This window comes from Antechinus flavipes, chromosome 4, assembly GCF_016432865.1.
Source record: "Antechinus flavipes isolate AdamAnt ecotype Samford, QLD, Australia chromosome 4, AdamAnt_v2, whole genome shotgun sequence".
NCBI classification, from domain to species: Eukaryota; Metazoa; Chordata; class Mammalia; order Dasyuromorphia; family Dasyuridae; genus Antechinus; species Antechinus flavipes.
Genome location: NC_067401.1, coordinates 254225677 through 254244852, shown reverse-complemented (window position 1 = coordinate 254244852; position 19176 = coordinate 254225677). Strand labels below are relative to the sequence as shown.

At 36.4% G+C, this 19176-nt stretch overlaps 1 protein-coding gene across 1 annotated transcript; it reads right to left on the bottom strand.

The window, feature by feature from the left end:
• Positions 1-1370: 1370 nt before the first annotated feature.
• PRSS35 (serine protease 35) lies at positions 1371-17209 on the bottom strand. Its single transcript, XM_051993223.1, is given in 3 exon segments — positions 1371-2910; positions 2913-3772; positions 16657-17209. Coding segments are annotated over 2 exon segments (1233 nt in total). The 5' UTR covers positions 3748-3772; positions 16657-17209; the 3' UTR covers positions 1371-2512.
• Positions 17210-19176: the final 1967 nt, after the last annotated feature.

Genomic DNA, 19176 nt, shown 5'->3' with positions numbered 1-19176 from the left:
TTAAAATATATTGGATTACTTGCTGTCTAGGGGAGAGAGTGGGGGAAAGGAGGGAGAAAAATTTGGAACACAGGGTTTTCAAGGATGAATGTTGAAACGTATCTTTGCATATATTTTTAAAATAAAAATCTATTATTTTTTTTAAAATCAATTTATTAGATTTCAGCCTAGAGAGATTTTTTTTGAACTCCCATTCTATCATCTATTAATTAGCTCTTCCTTCCAGTTTTGCTCAAATTTGACAAATCCTTGGGATGCAGAATGAAAAAGAAAGATGGATGAAGATTCTGAGTTCAAGCCCTGATTCTGCTAATTACCACTTCAGTGATCTTAAACAAGTTATTTAAACTTTCTGGGCCTCTATTTTGTAGATGTGGCATCTACAAAATGAGAATATAACAAATAACCTTCTAAATCCTTTCCAGCTCTAAAACTCTGACCGTATAACTTATATTTTTGTCAAAATCTTTGATAAAAACATTGAACAGAAGAAAATCAAGGGAAAAGCCCAGAAACATTCAAGACCTTCCTCTAGGTGGACATCAACTGATATGGATCTTGTGAAGCCAAATCTTGTTAAGGAAAAGGATGTATTATATGGCCTCAGAGGAATATGTAAATTCTTGTTCAGTCTTTTCAGGAACATTGGAATTTTTGTTTCCCTATTTGGGACTTTCTTGGAAATGATACTAGAATAGGGTTTGCCATTCCCTTGTCCAGTTCATTTTACAAATTAAAAAACTAAGGCAGATAGGGTTGTCATTCTCTGAAGCTAGATTTGAATTCAGGAAGATGTTTTCCCACTCCAGGTCCAGTACCCTATCCACTGTACTACCTATCTGCCCAATGTGTGTGTATGTGTGTGTGTGTGTGTGTGTGTACATATGTGTGTGTATGTATGTGAATATATATAATACAGTACATTTAACCTTAAGCACCTACATTTTTTAAAAGTAGAGTCTGTGATTTCATAGAAGTAGGGAGTGCCTACCAATGCTCTTTACCAATATACTTGCCTTCAATTTATAGTTTTAGAAAATTCCCTGTTGCATTGAGAGTTAAATGGCTTGCTCAGTGATACACAGCCAGCTTGTGTCAAGAGGCAAGAGCTGCATTCAGGTCTTTCTGACTACAATGCCAGATACCTAGCTACTATATCCTACTCCCTCTTGCCCAGTGTGAACATATCTAACCACAAAAATGTTTATTTCCCAGATTTGTTATTATCATATAAAAATGGCCAAGAAAAGATTTTTAGTTGTTGGATACATAATGATACATTCTTGCCTTCAATATAGCACCATCAATAAAGCACCAATCAGCAAACTAATATATAATTATTTCTCCCAACTTCACACACAGTACAAAAATAATGTGAGCTGAAACTATATTTAAGTTGATTCCTCTGAATCCTCCATTTCAGGAAGTTGTTATTACCAATGAGAAATATAGCTTGTACAAAGGTATAAAAAGATATACTTGGTCTCCTTAGAAGAAAAGATTTAAAAAAAACATTTTAATGCTAAAGCAGTGTATTAATTAGGTGAAAGTTAGGGGAGTAAAGGAAAGACAGTAATATTCCAGATACTGAATAAGGATCAAAAATCCACAAGTCTCACCTGGGCTTATCCCAAGAATTAAATTTTTTTAAATTAGGAGATCCTTAACTTGGGGCATCTTTCTGAACTAATGGATCCCCAAACCATGTCTACTCTGGATTGTGTCCCAAGGCTCTGTTTTGACTAATATTGAACTTAGGTGAATTGATGTGATTGCTCCCAGTGATGAGATGATCTGATTAGAATGACAGATCATCCAAACACATGAAAGTTTTTGACATAGAAACATAGAATATTAAAAATAGGATAGACACTAAAGAACTGGCATATGTGGCAAAAAGCTAATAATATTTGTCAGAAAAAATAACTTTCTTGAGGAGTGGGGAATAACGGAATTCCTACTTTGAAAAAAATTAGCACCTAGTAATACAGAGTAATACAGTGTTTATACTCACTGGGTTCTCAGTATCTCTCAGTTGACCTATTTTAAATATTGTCTATCGTGGTTTATCTGCTTCTGCAGATACAGTTCTACAAGTCCTATGGAGTATCAGTTATCTTAGATACTAATTAGAGCAGAACCCTGAGAACAAGTCTATTGAGAAATTACCTATTATTTAATAGTACTAGTTTGAGGCTTCAAAATTTGCCTGATTGTTTTTTTAAGGCAGAAGGAAACACATTTTGTTCACAAACAACTTAAAATGAGCACAATTTAAAGAAAAGTATAAACTTTGGCACTAGAGTGCCTGTTCCATTTTAGTAGCTATACAGACTTAAAATTCTCTTTGAAAAAAATTATGAAAATATTCTCATATGTCTTTTAGGAATACTTTTTGAAATGCTGAAATGCTGATGATAGATGTAAAAATCAATCATAACCTGAGATGAGGAGCTGTTGTAGTAACTTGAGACTGGTTTTTGGTATGTTTTGAGGATGTGACTTTTTACAGTTAGCCATAAGTACAATCAGCATCATTTCCATGGATCCATAGGCAAATCTGTGCATATTTGAGAGGAGTAATGCGTACAGCAACATTATAATCCTTCTGGACTCCGTTGATGTCCATCTGCTGGTGGCCCGAATAGACAGCAATGATCTTGCGCTTCCACTTCTTGTCTGGGTCCTTAAGGCGGAGATAGACCCCAGAGCCTGTAGAGCCAGGCTCTGCATCACAGTACTGGTAGAAGAGGTCATTAGATTCATCCGACACGCTGCAAAATCGGTAGACCAACTGCCCAGATCTATCATTGTCAAAACCTGAGAAATGAATCATGCTCCCAGGCATCTTCTTGATGGTTGGACTGACACCCAGCTCCATATACTTCTTTTTATGGGGACGTTTCAATCAAGAAGAGCATAATCATAATCCAGAGCCACATTTTCTCTTACTCCTCTAACCCAGCCTTTGGGAATGTAGGTTGTCTTGACCCTGGTCCACTGGAAAGAGGGCTTACCTTCAGAGCCTTTCTGACCCCTTCCTGATTCTTTCTTTCTTCTCCTTCCTTTGGATCTTATACCTAGCTCCTCTTGGGTATCATGTAGTGGATCTCCATATTCAGCTTCTCGTCGAATCCTCTTAGAACCTCTGGGTTTCTTGCCATTCCTCTTGGACCTCATCTTGAGCAATCCTACCCTTAGTTTTTTGCCCCCTTTAACGTAGTCCTGTCCATCATGAATACAGTGAGCTGCCGTTAAGACATGGTTAGGGGAGATGAGAATACCACTACAGCCCGTGGAGAGCTTTACTGCTGTGCTGAAAGGGAAATTGGTTACAAATCGCTTGTCCAAGATACTGAAGCGACTATCAATGCCATATACTTGTCGCTTTCTCCTGGATATAATTTTTCTTGTGGTGTTCTGAGTAGGCTCAAGCATCAATCCCTGGACATTCACTTGAGTCAAGGTTCGAGTACCATTTTCAAAGACAGTCTCATAAGAGAGAGACTCCTCCAGCTCAGAAACACTTGGCACTGGTAGTTCCTTTTGGCATTCAATACCACATACTCTGTTTAGCACCAACTTGGCATCTGCTTCAAATTTGGGGCTGGAAAGATGCAAAGTTCTTTCACTGACCACCCGAGGTATTTTTCGTAAGTGCCAGGTAAAATCCTGTTCCATTTCAGAGCCACCAATGACAGTCCATGCAGGGATAGAAAAGATCAACCAGAATAGTATATTTTCCATTTTGATAGTACAATTCAAGCTTGTCCTTCAAAAAGAAAAAGAGGAAGGTTAGTATTTTATCATCTAGAGATTCTCATCAAATTTCACTTACAGTTAGAAGTAATAGCTTCCCAAGAAGGAACATTGTACTTTCACCTTTCCAATATGTCGAGAGTCCATAAGTGATTTTTTATGTGTCTATTTGGGTATTGGCCAGAAAATTAATATACTTACAAGTACATTATCTTTTCCATTGATTTTCTTAGTCTTTCCCAAAACACCAAAGAAATGCTCATAACTCCCCTTCCCACAGAGACCCATCAATGCTAGTCAGAGGTCCTTTTCTGTAAAATTACAGAATCTGGGTTCCCTAAGACTTCAAGAATCAGCGTTTGAGGCTCTGGTGCCTGAGCAGGGATCTGGATTAGTCACATCACAATGGTTTTCTATGACCACTAGATGGCAAAATTTGATTTGTTTATTAGAATTAAACTTTTTGTGATAGTGTTTGATAAATAAAAAGAGCACTATAAAAACTAGACCCACATCTTAGTCTTATGTGTATTATAGCAATAGAGATATGCTGTACAATGATGTACACAGAGATCATATTGTATCACCAAAGTTCGTTATTATTATAAAAAGAGATCTAACAGTAAAGCTGACGTGATAGTCATAGGAAGAGCTTGGTCACTGGGAAGCAAAGAAAGGACTGTCCTTAGTGTAGTATCAAGTATTTAAGTACTAAAGAGAATTAGTCCTTCTCTTATATATATGCTAATGTAAAATGAGTTATGAGAATGGTGAAAAGCTGCAAAGTAGGTCTTTTGTTGTAGAAATCACCAACTAAGCAATAACAAGCCCTTATTAAGTCCCCATTAAATGTCAGGCACTCTGCCAGGTGCTGGGAATATTTTTTTTAAAGGTAAAAATAGTCCCTGCCTCCAAGGAGGTTTTATTCTATAAAGTAAGATAATATGTATGTGTATATATACATACATATGGAGAGAGAGACAGAGACAGAAGGAAAAAATGCTTGTTACTATCTACATGTATGTGCATGCATATGTATACATACACACCCAGACATATATAGAGAAAAATTGTAAAATAAATACAATACATTGGAGAGGGAGAGAGCAAGTTACCCTACTGTAATGGTTTAGGATCTGCATATGCCTTCTTTTTCATGTAATTTTTTGTGCTCTGCTGATACATCTTTCATCCGGGGAAAGCAAACAAGAGGGCATGTGCTATGTGTATTCTTCTAGGAATGCATTGTATGTCTGTCCTGGAGAACTATCCAAAGATCCCAGCAGAAACAATAGCAGGCAGTGATTGTGTGAATGCTACATCAACCAATCAATCAATCAATCAATATTCATTAAGCCCTCATTAGTGACAGATCCTTAGCCAGACTCAGGGTACCCAAATAATCCCAATTTGCAATGAATTCACATTTTAATGGACTAGAGATTTGGTGGTTGCTGGCTGATTTGGCTTCTCCAAACCCATTCTTTTCCCTTCAGATTGATCTCATGGCAAAAGATAGAGACCTTCTCAGCACTATTAAACACAAGCAAATGTTGCTGACACATGGAAGTGTGGCTAGGATATTACAGTACCAGAAAGCCCATGGCAAGAGAGCCTGAAAGATGACCAATGTTTAAGAATGACAGAAAATTGATGGTGATGTTAATACAATCATAGAATTTAGTTTTGGAAGGGAACACAGCGATGACTTAGTCCAGATTCCTCATCTTACAAGTGAGAAGATTAATGTCCTGATAAGCTAATAAACTTGACCTGGATCACACAGTCAATAAAGAAAGAATGAGAACTTGAAGACAGGTTTTCTGACTCTAAGGACCACAGTTATCTAACTCTGCCTTCTCATTTTTTCCCAGATTTGTCTTTTCCTTAATAGGAAGAGCTGAAATTTAGATAGTTATTAAATAAAAATAAATTTAGCCAGAGATATATAAGAATCACATGCAATATGGATTACAAGGGGGCTTATATCACAAGACAAAAATGCCATGGGAAACTTAGGCAAAAGGGACACCTCCCTCCCTGCCAGGAGAAAGCAGTGTGAAATCTTCACTAGAAACCCTGCTAGAATGGTAGAAGTAGAACTGTAACTATTAATTTACTAATTCCCATTTCTCTAGTATTTTAAGGTTTTTAGTGACATTTTCACACAATAATCCTGTGTAGTAAATAATGAAAGTATTATAATTCTCATTTTACGGTTGAATAAAACAAAATTTAGACACATAAAAGAAAAAAATTGCTGAAACTTACTTAAATTCTTAAATTATCTCATTTGATGCCCATAACAATAATGGTAGGCTAAGTGATACAGACATTACTCCATACAGTTGGCAAATGAGAAAATTGAGGTTCAAAGATATTGTGACTTAGTCATCATGAACCAGTTGGCAAGAATATAAGGTAAGATTTGAACTCATGACTCCCTATCAGTCACACTACCTCCAATATGTCAATGGTCACAAAATGGGTAAACTTCTGATACAAGATTTGAACCCAGGAATTTCTTGGCTTTACAACACCTGTTCTTCTAAAGGTTATTAGAGATCATCTTCTTCTGTCTGGCTATAAGTCTAGAAAGACTTTTTCTTAAACAAAGTAATGGCTGCTCTTTATGATAACTGATAGCTTTTCATCAATCATTCTTTTAATAATTTCATTAGAAATTAAAGCCAAATTCAGTTGCTTCTAGTTTTCAGATTATTCTCTATTCTTTTTTTTTAAATCAGAATATGTGCTCTTCTTTACTCTTGCAGTACCTGTCTTTGTCTGACATGATTATTTCAAACATCATTAATGGGGGCTCAACTATTCCAACAATTTTTAGTGCCTAAGGATACATAGTTAATCATGGCAAGGTGACTTGAATTTACTAAGGGCAGTTAGGTGCTCCCTTGCTTACATCCAGAGCATGAATTCCCTATTAGTTTCCCATTCCCATTCCCATTGTAAGTTTTCCATTCAACTAAGGCTGATTTCCTCTAAAAATTTTTTAAATTTACAGATCTTTCCTATCCTTCCTTTGAATCCTTTGAAATCTGTTATTTCAAATTTAGGTTGCATGCCAGATAATTCTCTATCTTTTCTCTCTTCTATTGTAAACTTTAGGAGGAAGTGTGTCAGTGTATATTTCTTTTTGTCTTCCTCTTGGTAGGAAGATGCAAAATTTAGATAGTGATTAAATGAAAAATAAATTTAGATAACCAAGGGTATACCACACAACCAAGAGGACTTCTGACTGGCTGAATTAAGCCAAGCATTGTAGACTTGACCAATTAATTTGACATGAAGTATACTTCTGTATTCCAAATTCCAAATTGGGTACAAGGTGGTGTTGGTAGTAGTATTTTGAGGATATAAGAGGTCATTGCCCATGGGATCTATGAGGGAAGAGATGTTTTTTACTGTGAGAGAATCATGATGGACACAAGGACCAAACTAGATACAAGGAGAGTAACTAGAGAGAAGGCATAAAAGCTAAGTACTATCCTGTCCAAGAATGGAGAGTTTTATTTTTATCTTCACTTCTAATTATCTTGCTGTGGCATATTATTTCTGAATTTGTATACTGTATTTTCTTTTCCCTTATAAATAAACTTTAGAAAACATACTCTTGTGGTCTGGAGTCTGTGGAAATAGAGTAGAAGGGAAAGAGGGGGCAGATGCCAGAATTGGGCATCTAGTTACAATGTCACTGGCAGAAGAATGGGGAAAGGGAATCATGGATTGAATATATATTGCCAAACCCATGGAGCTAAGCAGCCTCAGGGCCAGTAAAATTCAGGAGAAATTTTTCTCAAGTTGGAGTTCAGTGATTACAAGGTTAGGGGGAGAGGGGAAGGAGACATTATTAAGTATTCAGTGGTGATATCACTGGAATCACTGGAACCAAAAGTAAAACAGTACTGTGCTGTTTTGGACTGACAAGGTCCAAGGCTGGTTCCTTAACAAGTCATTCTTGCTTGTTCCTTACTCCTTACATTGTTTTCTCTGTTATGATCACATACAGAATAAGGGTCTTAGTAAAAATATTTTACATAAATATTCAGCAAGAATACATTGGGCACAGTATATATACCCAGGAGTATTCTGACGCCAGTTCATATGGTTCCAGAGAGACCACTGCTAAATTTTCAGTGTGAGCATTTATTTACACCTTGGAAATTGACAAATGCTACAAACAAGATATTTATTTATTGTTTTGGTGATTGTCTAGACTTTAAAAAATCATGAAGACAATGTTAATAAAGAAGGTTAAACTTAAAAGTATCATGTAAGAACATGTTTTCCCCAGAGAACCAGCTGATACATATTTACCAGCACACTCTGCATACTCAAGTCCCTTGGGGGTACAGAACCAAAATTAAGCAAGCTTCTTGTCACCAAAGCCCACTGGACCTTTCCATCTGACTTTGAAACTGAATTTTCCTATATGTGTTGCCTCTCCTTATTAGATTGTGGGCTGCTCTTTGAGAGTAGGGACTTCTTAGTTTTTCTATTTATATCTCTGGCATTTAGCATAATGTCTTACACATAGGAAAAATGTTCAAAATTAGTTTTTCACAAAATGTTGCAGTTTCAAGGTAATGTAAAAAAATGAGCATTACTGATCAATCAGCTTTCAGAAAGAACTAACTGCAAAGTCTGACAAAGGCCTAGGCTAGACACTGGCTTAAACCAGCCAGGGTCAATGATCTGGAGAAGGCTTTTTCTTCATGTGCTTGCTTAATAGACTCATTGCATATTATCTGACACACCCCAAAGGCAGAGATAGTCGTCATATTTGAATATGGGATGTATGATCAGGAAGGGGGAACATGTCTAAGAGCAACATGTAAGGGATAAATGAGGAACACTAAACCAGAAGGACTCTGGATTATCAGAACTCTAAGAGAGGAATAAGACTAACGTTAGAATATAAAAGCTTATTCTCCTTTCTGTACCATTGTGTGAACTCATATGAAATTCTGACAACCATTTCTGCAGGAGTATATTAAAAGCTTCATCCTGTGACTATGAACCACTACATAGAATTCCCAATCCTTCCATTTTTGTCTGCCTGCATTTTTTATTTCCTTCACAGGTTAATTGTACACTATTTCAAAGTTTGATTCTTTTTGTGCAGCAAAATAACTGTATGGACATGTGTACATATATTGTATTTAACTTATACTTTAACATATTTTACATGTATTGGTCAACCTGCCATCGGGGGGAGGGGGTGGGGGGGAAGGAAGGGAAAAATTGGAACAAAAGGTTTTGCAATTATCAATGCTGAAAAATTACCAATGCATATATCTTGTAAATAAAAAGCTATAATTAAAAAAAAAAAGCTTCATCCTGGGGCAGCCTAGGTGGTCACTTAACCCCAATTGCCTCAACAAAAAAAGAAAAAAAAATTCATCCTGAATTAATTTACTACATCCTTTTTAGGGTTCTGAATTTTATTTATAACACACATAATAAACATTCAATAAATGCTTTTTCATTCATTCATCTGAATAGCAGCATACATGTAAAAACTGCCCAACTGCTTTGGAAAAAGATGTTTACCAATGCCTTACTCTGGAAAAGTGATATTTTCAGCTACTTCTACACAAAAATAACAGTTACCACCTAATGCATCATTTTTAAACATAAAGGATGATGATTCAATTCAATAAACATTCATTGAGCATCTAATATGCTTAATACTAGCACACTATGATAGCCACTAGAGGAAACTTAAAATATATGGAGTGATTTTGATTGCTGTGGAGAGGGAGGAGAGAAGGGGAGTAATAGGAAAACTAAGTCCACATAGTCCTTTTCCAATTTGTTCCTGAGCTGAGAATCTCCTCTCTCTTATCCCACTCAGTTCCTTTACAGAGTTAAGTGGAATCCTTGGAATGAATTGAAGGGGACCCTGACTGCTGACCCAATAATAGAAGAATTCATGTAAATATTTAGACCTAAAGCAGTAGCAAAAAATAGAATTCAGAAAACATACTTAAGAATGACTAAGTCTTCTATAGTTAGCTCACTGGGTACTGCTCAGGAGGGTCCATTTGACTAAAGAAATAAAGAGAGCTCTTGGGATATATAAACCAAAAAGATGGGTAGGTATCTTTCACTTGGAGAGAAGAGGTTGCTTACCAACTGAAGACCTGCAGGTGACAGCAGGGAGCAGTTCAGCAGAGATGCCTAATAGAGAAGAGTGTCAGAAAAATGAATGGACGAATAAATGGGCATTTATTAAGCACTTAATTTATTTATTAAATTTATTTAATTAAGCACTGAAGCATTATGATGCCATTATCAGAGGACGCTGAGAAAAAAAGGAACCGTGAATCACAGTGGTCATTCACATTTCTGGCTTATACAATATCTTTTGCGTTTTCAGGGTATTATCTATCATTTCCTTTCTCCCCAATAGTTGATGTACACTATGGGACAGTTTCCTAGATAAGGAATCTTTCATGTGATGTATTTGGCTGGACTAAATAAAATAAGAAAGCTTTTTTTTTTTTAAACTTCTGTATCCTCGAACGGGAATGGAGAGGAGGGGTGGAAGGGAACATCAGTGGGAGTGTGGGAGCTGTGCTTTTGAGTGAATCCTAACCCAGTAACTTCTCACCTGAGAAAGCTTTCTCTACCTTTAGGTGAGAGGAGATTATGTGTACAATATTTAAATAAAACATAGTTTTTGCCCTCTTTGAGTTTGGATTTAAAAAACAGTGATTATGGATCACAGAATCTTAGAGCTGGAAGACACACCAGAAATTACCTAATCCATATGTCTTATTTTATAAGTGAAGAATGTTGTTGTTCAGCCGTTTATCAGTCATATGTGATTCTTTTTAACCCCATTTGAGGTTTTCTTGGCAAAGATACTATAAGAGTTTGCCTTTTCCTTTACCAACTCATTTTATAGATAAGGAAGCTGAAGTAAACAGGGTTAAGTGACTTGTCAAAAAGCTAGTAAATGTCTGAGGCCAGATTTGAATTCAGGAAGAGTAGTTCTGAAAAAGTAAGGAATTCACATAAAAGATAAAAGACCACACAGATAATTAGAGACCAATGCAGAACTAGGACTCAGGTTTCCCAATTTTTAATTTAATGCTCTTTCCACCACATTTGTTGCTTTATTGTAACTGAATTTAATTTGGGTTTTGCTTCTTTTTTTAATTAACTACATTAAGTAGCTGAAAATTGAATTGCTAAAGATATTTAATAAGAAATGATCTTTCTAAAAGCAAATCTTTAGTAAATTGTGCCACTCTACATGTTATTATCTTCAGTGTCTTAAAACCCTTATCATAATAAATGTTATTTGCCAGCTATATGAGAATACTTGGATATGTGCAATATTACTAAAACACAGAACCAAGTCTGGAAATACTAAGGTAGCTTACAAAAGGCAGGGCTTCACAATGTGACCTCAAAATCAAAGCAATTAAAGACCATGCATTTGGTTAACCTTTCTAATTTAGTCTATAATTAAGTATATTTTAAAATAGGATGAATACTGAAGAACATTTTACTTTGGAAAATCTGAGTTTGCCTTGTGGTGAACTTTAAATGCAGAATCAGTGATAGCTGGTGCCGATGAAAGAAGTGATCTTGGAGCAGGATCCCAGGTCCATCTTCACAGAACCTGCAAGTGACATTTATTTTTTAAAGCAGCCCCATCCTGGAGGGGTGGAAGCTGGCACACATTGAAGATTCAGGTATGTGTGCTCTGCCTTTTCCCACTCCCTTTTCTTTGTCCAATCTTCCTCTGTAACCATGCACTCCATTCTGACTTTGCAAAGGACCAGAGCTGTCTGCTCCAAACCCCAGCCTTGGATAATAAGGCTGAGGTCAGAACAGTCATACTATACTGTGAGTCAGCCTCCACAGTTGATTATGGGGTAGGCAGATCACAGATGGGAACATAGGGAAAGAGAGAGGCTTGCAGTAATTAAATGAGAAAAATGTATGTATGAATACATAATGTATATGTATGTACATATGCATATACACATATAAGTACTTCACAAACCTGAAGTGAAGTGAAAAAAGTGAAAACACTAGATACATATATGAGTTTTTATTATTTTTTATTATTATGCATATTTGTAGTCTGACATCAGTTAGTGATGACACAGCTATGAGTCTATGAGATGACATTTGTATATAACCTACCAATACCCCAAAGTGTCCAAACTTCATTCTAAAGGGGCATTACTTTTTTTGCATACTTAATTTTTATCTATTAAGGTAGTGGAGTTGGGGTTTTTTTTTTTTAATTTTTTTGTCCCAACTCAACTGTCCCCTCACACACCCAATGTTCCATAATCCACTTATTTCAATTTCTTTTTCCAGGCTGTTCTCCATTCCTGAAATACATTCTCTACTCCATTCTGCTTCTTGAAGTTCTTAGTTTCCTTCAAAGTTCATCTCAAATATCACCTCCTCTAAAGTGATTTCTTCCTGATTTCTACCTCCCACTACTAACTGCCTTTCTGACTCCCAAACTTACTTTGTTTGCATTTTGTATTTATGCATATGGTCTCTGTTAATAGAATGTAAGCTCTCTGAGAAAGGGATCAATTTAGTTTTGTTTTTATATCTCCAGTGTCTATATAATAAGCTCTAAGTAAATACTTATTGGCTCATTGATTGACATTTATTAGCTGTGTGATTTTAAGCAAATCACTTATACCCTCTGATCCTCAATTTTCCCATTTCTAAAATGAGGGGATTGGATCAGATCATCTCTATATTCCCTTCCAGTTATGTTATATTTTGAATATCTATTTATTTTGAAACATATGCCTACTTATTTATACATATTTATTTTTGAATACATATTGAATGAAAATATATTGAACATTTGAAGTTCTGTAACTATAACTTTATTGAAAATTTATAGTTTTATAATAATGTTACATAATAGTATTTTAGTATAATATGTATTAATATTTAGTACATATAATATATATATTTAGTATAATATTAATATAATAGCATTTTATAATAGTATCAGCTGAAGTTAGAGGAAAGCTTTGAATTATTTTAATGATCTGTGTTCTGCTATCTATATTGATAGACATTTGAGTTTTTGTAAAACTTTCTGTCCCATCTTCACTTTTTAATATTGTACCCATCTTTTAAGATCCAGTCTATGAAGTCTCTTTTACTACTCCTCAGACAATCCTTGACCCCGTAGACCTCAAATACCACTTAGTTTTTACTTCCTGTGAGAACATATCATGTAATATTTTGTATTTTAGTTATTTGTGTCTGTGTTTCCTTATGAGATTGTAAACTCCACTAAGGAAAGAACTGTCTTTTTTTTTTTATCTTTATATCTCCCCCAGAAATAGCATCAGCACAAGGATCTAGAAACAACAAATAAATGTTTCATGTAGTTCTAAAATTTTCTTATTTTCTTATTAAATGAAAAACATCATTAATTCTCCAGTTTGCAAGTACATGACATAATTTTTGGTTGCAGGCTAGAAATTCTCATGCTTTTTACCTCAAGACCACTAGATGGCAGAGCCAGACAGAACATAACAATTCTTGCCAATTAAACTTAGGGATTTAAGAATGTTCAAAAAGGAAGATTATAGGGGTCTTCTAATATGACTCTCTCATTTTACTGTCGAGGAACCTGAGGCTTACTGTATTTATTTGTATTATTATTCAGTGTGTCACGGTAGATAAAGAGCAAACCCAAACCGAGAACCCAAACCTTATGACTTAAAATTCCTATTCTAGAGGCTTTGGATAGCTTTCTAAGGAACAGAGAAGGTACTGACCTACATTGGTAGAAGGAGTGTTTTTTAAGATAATTCTCCATATCAATGAATTCACAGGTCTAATCCCTGTCTCCGTTCTCCTCCTTATTATTTACTCAGCTGTGAATTATATTTTACTTTGAAAGATTCAGCATAAAAATGATTGAGTAATAGAATAAAATGCTTTCATAATAATAATGGACATTCTTCCATTATCTCATTCAAACCCTGTTCAAAAAGTATTATTATCCTCACTTTATAAATGAGAATCCAAAGTCTTAAAAAAATTTTTTTAAAGGATTCTGTACAACTAGTTAGTATCAAGACTGGGATTTGAACTCTCACTCCAAGTCTCACCCACCATCCATTGCTTCTCACATATGGAATGGATTACATTAAGAAAACCTACCATGTAGTCTACATAGTATGAATTGATGAACTGAGGGATAATATTATCCATTAGCAGCCAACCTTCTGGTAGATGTTTGCCAACCAGAACTGCTGTGCCAATTGATTTCCCCTGATCCAGATGCCTTCTGAATCTTCCAAAGCAGCAGTCATCTCATTCATCAGGCTAAGGGGAACTTAGCCCACTCTCTATATCATGTATGTTGGGAATTAAGAATATTTGAATCAATCAACAGATATTAAGCTTTTTTGTTGGCTTTTACATGAAAATAAATGGCAAAAGACTTAAAATTGATACTGGGAATCAGTCTGTGGGCCTATTTTTAAATGTAGTTTGAAAAATGGAAATAAAACAATGTCTATGACATTTTGCAATAGTTTGGGGGTCAGGATAATGGCAGAGCCACAGTGGACTATAATTCAATCATATGTTATTTTAGTTCACTTTAAAAACTTTCTACTATTTTGGGTTCCTTGGAGTCTTATTAGTGCAGTCTCACGATATATAGTAGGTTTATTTCTAGAGAATGATAATTCATAAAAATTTGGATTGATTAATCAGGAACTTATTCATTAAAGAAATTCTGCAATGAGTTCTTTTGTAAAATAAAGATTCCTGCCAAGAATAAGGAGGGGAAAAAATAACATCAAAATGAGTAAGGCATGCCTTCTGGGTTTTGACATACTGGGTTATATTAAAGCAGAAATAAATTCTTCTTGGTAGACTATTTTCCAGGCTTTTCAATTTACTTATACACACAATGCTTTTTAGCTAAGACACAGATAACTTTTAACTAGTCACACAAAATAGGAATAGAAAATGAAACCTAGAAATACAAATCGCTACAATAGAATGTATATTTCTTGAGGTTCTGGACTTTTTAGGGTTGGTATTATTAATCTTTATTATTTTGATTTTTATATTGCCAGCACCTTGTCTAACTATATGCCTGACTACTGAATGAAATGAACTTAATAAAATAATGACATTTTTTATTTCCAGTAGAAAGTAAGCTGCTTAAGGGTAGAAATTTACATTTTTCTCTTTGTAGATCAAGTAGTAGCAAAGAGTAGGCATTTAATACATGTATGTTGACTGATTGATTCTGTGTTCTGTTACAGGATTTAAAGTTGCAAGGGATCTCAGAAGTCATCTAATCTGACCTCTGCATATTAAAGATGAAGAAACACCTTCTCAAAAAGGTAATTTGCTCACACAGTGGGTGCTCTGCAGTGAATATACCTTGCTTATCTAAGATAGGCTGAAATAAGCAAATGCTTCATTTAGTGAGAAAAAAAATTAGTGTTAACAATACTCATTACCTTTGTTCCTTCTTCCCCCTCCCCCCAACACTTTCCACAGAAAATGCAGCTAAAGTGAATTTGGAGGCAGAGGATCTAGTTGTGAATTCTAGTTCTATTACTTACTACCTGTGTGTTCTCAGATAAATTACTTAGGTTCTTCATCCTTAAAATGAAGGGGGTAGATTAAGTGAGCTTCTAAAATGCATTCCTGTAAAATGCATTTCATAAAATGAAATCTATGACTCTATGAGCATTTACTCAAAATTAGAGCAAGTGTCACATTGCCAACATTGTTTCCAAATCCAGCTCTTTACTAGATTTGAAATCCTCTGACAATTTTTAATCAAAATCAAGACTTGTAAAATGCCGGGCTACTTCTTTCAAGCCTAAATCTCATGTGGGGTGACATATCCTCTCTTCCCTCTCAAATGTTGAGTCAGTTTGGTTCTAAAAAAATACTACAGATGGCAAAGTCATTTTCAAGAAAAGATCTGCTCATTCCTTGAACCCCTTATTCTCCAGCCATGAAAGCCATCAGGTTAAAAGGGGCAACTCCTATTTCAGAACTCTGTAGGGGAAATTTAAGATAGAGAATAAAGCCAAACTGTACTTAAAATCTCTTCTTCTCCAACAGAGGCACTAGTGGGGAAATGGTGGAGGGGATGAGCAGCCCAGGCTCTGAAAGACTTTGTGAATGCTCCCTCTGGGACCTTTTACTGGTCTGTATGCAGCTAGGTTCATAGAAAAAGGAAAACAGAGAAAAAGAAAACCGCCCATTATAAATCTGCCAAAGATACTTTCAACAAGAAGAGAAGGCTTTCCAGGAATGGGTTTTACACCTTTTTTTTTTTTAATGGCATCTGTTAATAATTATATAAATTAAAAGAAAGGCAAATCCTTCGATACTACTTAACTAGCAAGAATTTCTTTTGGATTCCAAATGAAATACTGTCACTTAATATTTAAAGCATCTGTAGTAGCAAAAAAGTTTTCTGCAAGCCTATTGCCCAGCCTAGAAGCTGTCCAACAGAAAATTTCTGGAAGTGCTGAGCTTGGTCCTTATCTTTGGGGGCACTTAAAAGTTGCCTCAAGAGTCACATCCTTTTTCCAGGAATACTCCCCAGGTGTTTAAGAACATGGAAATGTAAATTAAGCACAAGTGAGAAAAATTCTCATGTACTAGAGTCTTGGAATCAAAGAATCATAGTTTTGCACTGGAGAAGACTTCAGAAACCATCTAACTCAATTTCCCTTCATTTTACAAATGGGGAAACTGAAGCCAAGGAAATGACTTGCTCAAGATCTGTGATAGGCAGAATTTGAATCAAGATCCTCTGACTCCTAACCCGGTATTCTGAGTCATGCACATGCATCATGAGAAAGGTGGCTTGTTCCCTACCTGTTGGCTCCAGAAAAGTGAGTGGAATGACAGTCGCAGAGAAGTTACCCAGCTTGGCTTAGGAGATTCCTATTTCGGACATGGAGCCTCGTGGGTAGGATAAAGGAGAGCTCCAGTACCATGGGCTACCAGGGCTGGAGTCACCCCCAAGGAGCACTGGAGGAGACTGAGGAGGCGAAGTGGAAGCCGGGTGGTTCTTTCCAAAGAAGGGGGGTGTGGGGAGGAGGAAAGAGAGAGGGGGAGAAAAAGGGGAGGAGAGAAATAGAAGGGGAAAGTGAATGACTCCCAGACTTCGGAGCGAACTCAGGGTGAAGAGACTTGGGAGGGGTCTTTCTCTGGAAAGGAAGGAGAGGAAAATGAGAAGAGGGTGGGGAAGGAGAGAGGGGAAGGAATCTGAAGGGCAGGGGGAGGGAATTCTTCGGGGACTGAAAGAAGAGAGAGAGGGAGGGATCAGAAATTCTAGGGAGTGCCCTCTCCTCAATGAATTAAAAAGGGATAAAAGCGAGGAAAGTGACCTTGCTCTAGGAATTCAGTCTCAGCATCTCCCGGCAGGGATGCCCGCTTTCCTGGGTGAAAGGACGGAGCTATCAATGCTGAATTAAAGGGTCCCTTAGGCTCTCATGGGGATGGAAGGGAAGAGGAAAGAAGGGAAGCATGGGCGGGGAATGGGGTGGGAGCTTTCGGAGGAATCGGGAGACGAAGCTAAAATCTGCAAGAACTAAATAAGATTTGGCTTTTTTGTACTTAAGACTTAAGCTCACTACTTATTTTTCCCCCTAGGGCAAACCCTTTTTCACTAACTTTTCAGAAAGACTTCCCCTCCACTTTCAAGGTAGCTGGCCTTTCTGGAAAGTGAGACCCTACGGGCTGGTGCACCCTGTCCCCAGTTCTATAGGGAAGGAGAATAGATCTAGAGAGACAAAGGAAAGCTGATGGTCAGATATCCGCCCAGGGGAGATGAGAAATCTGTTCACTCTAGTGAAATTCCCATGGATTGTCGCATTCATTGTGGATCTTTGAAGACTATATAGGACTAAGGGTGGGTACATCCGGAATGGATACTAAAAGTACTGCGTGATTTGTGATTTGCCACTTAAAACCTTCTCTGAGCCACAGTTTCCTCATCTGTAAAATGGGAATTTAAAAAAAAATACAGTTGAAGTGAGGATAGTGCTGTTAAAAAACAAAACAAAACCCAAAAATCATATATGAACTATAATTAGGAAATGCAATGTAGTTTAATGGATGAAAGACATAAATTGAGGTCTTGCCCCTGACATCCTAGGACTTTGAATGAGAGTAATTTAACCTCTTAGTGCCTATTCTAAGACTGAGTAACTAAAGGGTAAGGCAGAAGAATCTTCAATCCTAAGAATTCAAAATAATATATATGAGACCACAGGTTCATGACATGTGTGTGTTTCGGGTATGTACTTTGGCTCACTCTCCCAGAGCCAAGCAGGCTACATCTAGGGCATCCCCAGGGGCTTAAGAGCATGTTTTTCTCTAATGCCATCACTTGGAGCCCCCATAGGTAGGCTGCTATCTCCCCAGTGTCCCCCGTTCCATAAAACCACCTAACATCAATTAGCTTTAACAAAGGATCCAGCAGCCCACTCGTGATTCTTTGGGTTCTATTGATATTGAATTGGTTGCAAAACCGCTTCTGCTAACTTCCAAATTAACTCCTTTTTATCATGAACTCACTATGTTCCTTCTATTGTTAATTCTCAGTGGCTAGGACCATTTCACATCAATTCTATTAATATCCATTAATCAATTCCACCAATATCCATTAACATGAAATTCCATTTGATATCAGTTCCATTACTATCCATTAATCAATTAATCCATTCATCAATTCCATTAATACCCATTAATGTCAAATCCCATTTATTATCAATTACTTTTACAAAGGAATGTTTACTTTAAAGATATAATAAGAACAAATACAAACATTTTATGCAATACCTGGGGGCATATTTATTATTTAGCTCAGTTCCTACTAACATTAGGCTACCCAAGTTCATGTACAAATATAATCCAACTGTCAAATGAGTCCTCATCTCAGTTTTCTCTGGTCTAGAAGATACTCCCAAAAGTTACTTCTTGTTTCTGGGACATCAATACTAGGGCTACAGACTTCAGTCTTGCTGTCCAACCAAGACTGATAGCCTGCTTCTGAATTTTGAAACTCACTAGTTTAGAAACTCTGCTCTCTTCAATAGAAATGAAAAGAATAAATGCAGAAGTCAAAGACTGTTTCTTGGGGCTACATAAAAAGGCAAAAAACCCAGTTTCTGCTCTTTAGGAGCTCACATTACAAACAAGCATATGTGTTCAAGACATTTATACAGAATAGATGGAAGGTGATCGCTAAGGGAAAACCTTAGGAAAGAACATAAAAGCTTCATGCAGAAGAATTGAGTCTTAGGAGGAAGCCAGGAAAGCCTTAAGGCAGAGTTGAACCGAGAGAGCATTTCAGGCCTAAAGAACAGTCAGTGTCAGTCAAGGGGATAC